Raw genomic sequence first — 3,393 nt, 5'->3', positions numbered from 1 at the left:
TTCTTCAGCTGTACCTTCGAGCCTCCCAATACAGAGTAGTCTCTCTCTCTAGATTCATTGAATCTGAAAGTAAAACGCCTTCACCGTCGAGCTCTTTGTTTATCCTTCTTCTTGCTGCAACCATGTCTCTCTTGTCTGATCTCATCAACTTGAACCTCTCTGATACTACTGATAAGATCATTGCAGAATACATATGGTATCAATCAGTTCCACTTTCTCTCTTTTTACAGTCTCTCTTCTCTGCCTTGTATCCATTTCCTTTGACTGCATATGATATATTTTCTCAGTCCTCTGTTGTTCCCTCTTTGTGCGTTTGCCTTTTTGCTCCTTTGTTGGGGATAGCTGAAATTCTTTAGTTGATTATGGAACTCCTGTCTTTGCGTCTCTTAATTAATCCAATGAGTTTTGATCTCTCTTGTTGTACTTCAATGTTTTGCAAACAGTGTTATTTCCAAGTCCTCTGTTTTTCTCCTTTTTATGACTGCATCTAAAAGTTTTCATTTTGCTCTTTCTTTTGGATTCTTTCATTTCTAACATTAATGGGCACATTTTTGTTTTGCTTAATCTAAGAACTTGATCCCTCAAGTGTTTATATCACCCTCTTTAATGGTTGCTCTGTTTTGATGTTTTTTCAAAGTTTTGATCTTGATATGTCACTTATGTTGCAGGATCGGTGGATCTGGTATGGATCTTAGAAGCAAAGCCAGGGTAACCCATATTTTCTCTGTTCACGTTTCTATTACGATCCTTTTAGTTGTTTTCTTGTGAAAGTTTGTTGATTTACATGAAACAGACACTTAATGGAGTAGTGAGTGATCCTCATAAGCTTCCAAAGTGGAACTATGACGGTTCAAGCACCGGCCAAGCTCCCGGAGAAGACAGTGAAGTCATCTTATAGTACTCTCTCTCTCCTTCTCTCCCCCTTTCATCCCCCCTTGTGTTTTAATGGCACTTGTCCTTCTGGTGCATGGATTTACTTTTGTTGTGATGTCATGAAAATAGCCCACAAGCAATATTCAAGGACCCATTTAGGAGGGGCAACAACATCCTAGTAAGTCCCTTCCACTTATTCTAGTCAATTTGTCCGATTCTTCATTAAAGGAGTTTTTAAGAAATTAATTCTTTTGATGACTTCAAATATATATAGGTGATGTGTGATGCTTACACTCCAGCTGGAGAGCCAATCCCAACTAACAAGAGATACAATGCAGCAAAAATTTTCAGCCATCCAGATGTTGTTGCTGAGGAGCCTTGGTATCTCTCTATCCATGTCTCTGTATACTAGAGTTATTTTCAGATATTAACCTTTTCTTATTAAATTAAGAATATTCTTCTTCTCTTTTTAAGGTTTTGTGGATTCTATTATAATTATTTTCAAATAATTTAATATAAACATGCAGGTATGGTATAGAGCAAGAGTACACCTTGTTGCAAAAAGATTTAAAATGGCCAATTGGGTGGCCTGTTGGTGGTTATCCTGGACCTCAGGTATTAATTTCTTTCTTTCTTTTTTTATTTTGATTTACGCTCCCCTTAATTCTATTTTATTAACCATTATTTAACCCTTTTTTTCCTTAATTAGTACGAAACACCATATCCTAATTTCTTAATCTCAAGGGATTTGTCTTCAATTAATGTGAATTGAATTGTTTGCTTGTTATATCAGGGTCCTTACTACTGTGGTGCTGGTGCTGATAAGGCTTTTGGCCGTGATGTTGTTGACTCCCACTACAAGGCATGCCTTTATGCTGGAATCAACATTTCTGGCATCAACGGGGAAGTGATGCCTGGCCAAGTAAATACAGATTTTACTTGATTCTTTTGAGCTGTCCAAGCTAGCTTACATTATTTGTACTCCTGTCTATAGCTGAGCTTATTTTCTGAACACACAAAATTTCTTGCTTAAACAGTGGGAATTTCAAGTTGGCCCTTCTGTTGGCATCTCAGCTGGAGATGAGTTGTGGGTTGCCCGTTACATTCTTGAGGTACTTTGAGCTTTGTTTTCAACGATCTACTTTCTTCATGCTAATAAATATGAGGTTGAAACCAAATATGCTGTTACTGATGCTGTGTGGTTTTATGACAACAGAGGATCACAGAAATTGCTGGAGTGGTCGTTTCCTTTGACCCAAAACCTATCGCGGTTAGATTCTGTATCTGTAATCTTTTTTCTTTTCTGATGCAAAAATAGAGGATTAAACATCTTACTGCTAAGCATTTGCACGTCTTCCTAACTTTGTTGAGTGCCTTGTCTTGCCAGGGAGACTGGAATGGAGCTGGTGCGCACACAAACTACAGGTAATTGGTTGTGAATATTACGTTTGGCACTGCAGTGAAAAACAGACCAAAGCGAAGGACCTTTTCTGCTACTTTTTTCTTCACATTTCAATAGAGCATCTAATAAAAGCTTGCCGTGTTTATTTCAGTACCAAGTCCATGAGAAATGATGGAGGTTTTGAAGTTATCAAGAAGGCCATTGGAAATCTTAAATTGAGGCACAAGGAACACATTGCTGCTTACGGAGAAGGCAATGAGCGTCGTCTGACTGGTCGCCATGAAACAGCTGACATCAACACCTTCTCTTGGGTAAGAATTTTTCTTCATCGTGGATTATTTGCAGCACTCATCTTTCAAAATTCAAGTACCCAATCGCTCTGTTACCTTCGTTGAATAGGGTGTGGCGAATCGTGGAGCTTCAGTTAGAGTTGGCAGGGATACAGAGAAAGCTGGGAAAGGTTACTTCGAAGACAGAAGGCCTGCTTCCAATATGGATCCTTATGTTGTCACCTCCATGATTGCAGACACGACCATTCTCTGGAAACCATAAGAGATCACCACCATACTTGTTCTCTGGTTGATTATTGTGATTGTTGGGCCTTGTCTTTGCATGAGGAAGCCTTGATAAGCTCTCTGCCTAGTTAGAACTTGCTATTCCCATGGTATTATTATCTTGGTACAAGAATTGCCTCGTCGTTTTCCCCGTAATTGAAAGAAAATAAAATTAGTAGCATAGATGGCAGATTATTATTGGAAACAATAAGAGTGCAACGAAGAATTGCCTCTTCGTTGTCCATTTCCTGAATTTAGTGTTGTTTTTTCCTTGAAATGAATTAAAAATCAAGCTTCCCCTCCGTCCATTATATTGTGAAATTTGGTAGAACTGGAAACAAGGGTATTTTTCTTTTTTTAATTGACATTAAAAATTAGAAAAATAATAATAAAATTGTAAGTTCATCCCGAAAATTCATGACCTGGAGCTTAACTTGAGCTAGGGTTCAAGTTGAATAAAATATTGACTTGTACATACTCTATTTAAGCTTCATCGAGTTCTTGTTTTTTGTGTAAAAAATGATAAATGTTGTTTAATAAAAACAATTGATTCCACATGGTAAT

At 37.7% G+C, this 3,393-nt stretch overlaps 1 protein-coding gene across 1 annotated transcript; it reads left to right on the top strand.

Moving 5' to 3' along the window:
- Positions 1 to 3,139, top strand: LOC105110417 (glutamine synthetase nodule isozyme). Its single transcript, XM_011005448.1, has 12 exons — positions 1 to 196; positions 669 to 708; positions 794 to 897; positions 1,003 to 1,051; positions 1,148 to 1,254; positions 1,401 to 1,488; positions 1,667 to 1,795; positions 1,911 to 1,985; positions 2,090 to 2,143; positions 2,261 to 2,298; positions 2,427 to 2,586; positions 2,675 to 3,139. The coding sequence occupies exons 1-12, from the start codon at positions 123 to 125 to the stop codon at positions 2,825 to 2,827; spliced, it is 1,071 nt and encodes a 356-aa protein (XP_011003750.1). The 5' UTR covers positions 1 to 122; the 3' UTR covers positions 2,828 to 3,139.
- Positions 3,140 to 3,393: the final 254 nt, after the last annotated feature.

The sequence above is a fragment of the Populus euphratica genome, unplaced genomic scaffold, assembly GCF_000495115.2.
Source record: "Populus euphratica unplaced genomic scaffold, PopEup_1.0 scaffold253.1, whole genome shotgun sequence".
In the NCBI taxonomy this organism is placed as follows: Eukaryota; Viridiplantae; Streptophyta; class Magnoliopsida; order Malpighiales; family Salicaceae; genus Populus; species Populus euphratica.
Note: the sequence above shows the minus strand (reverse complement) of the source record. Positions and strands in the feature narration are given on the sequence as shown.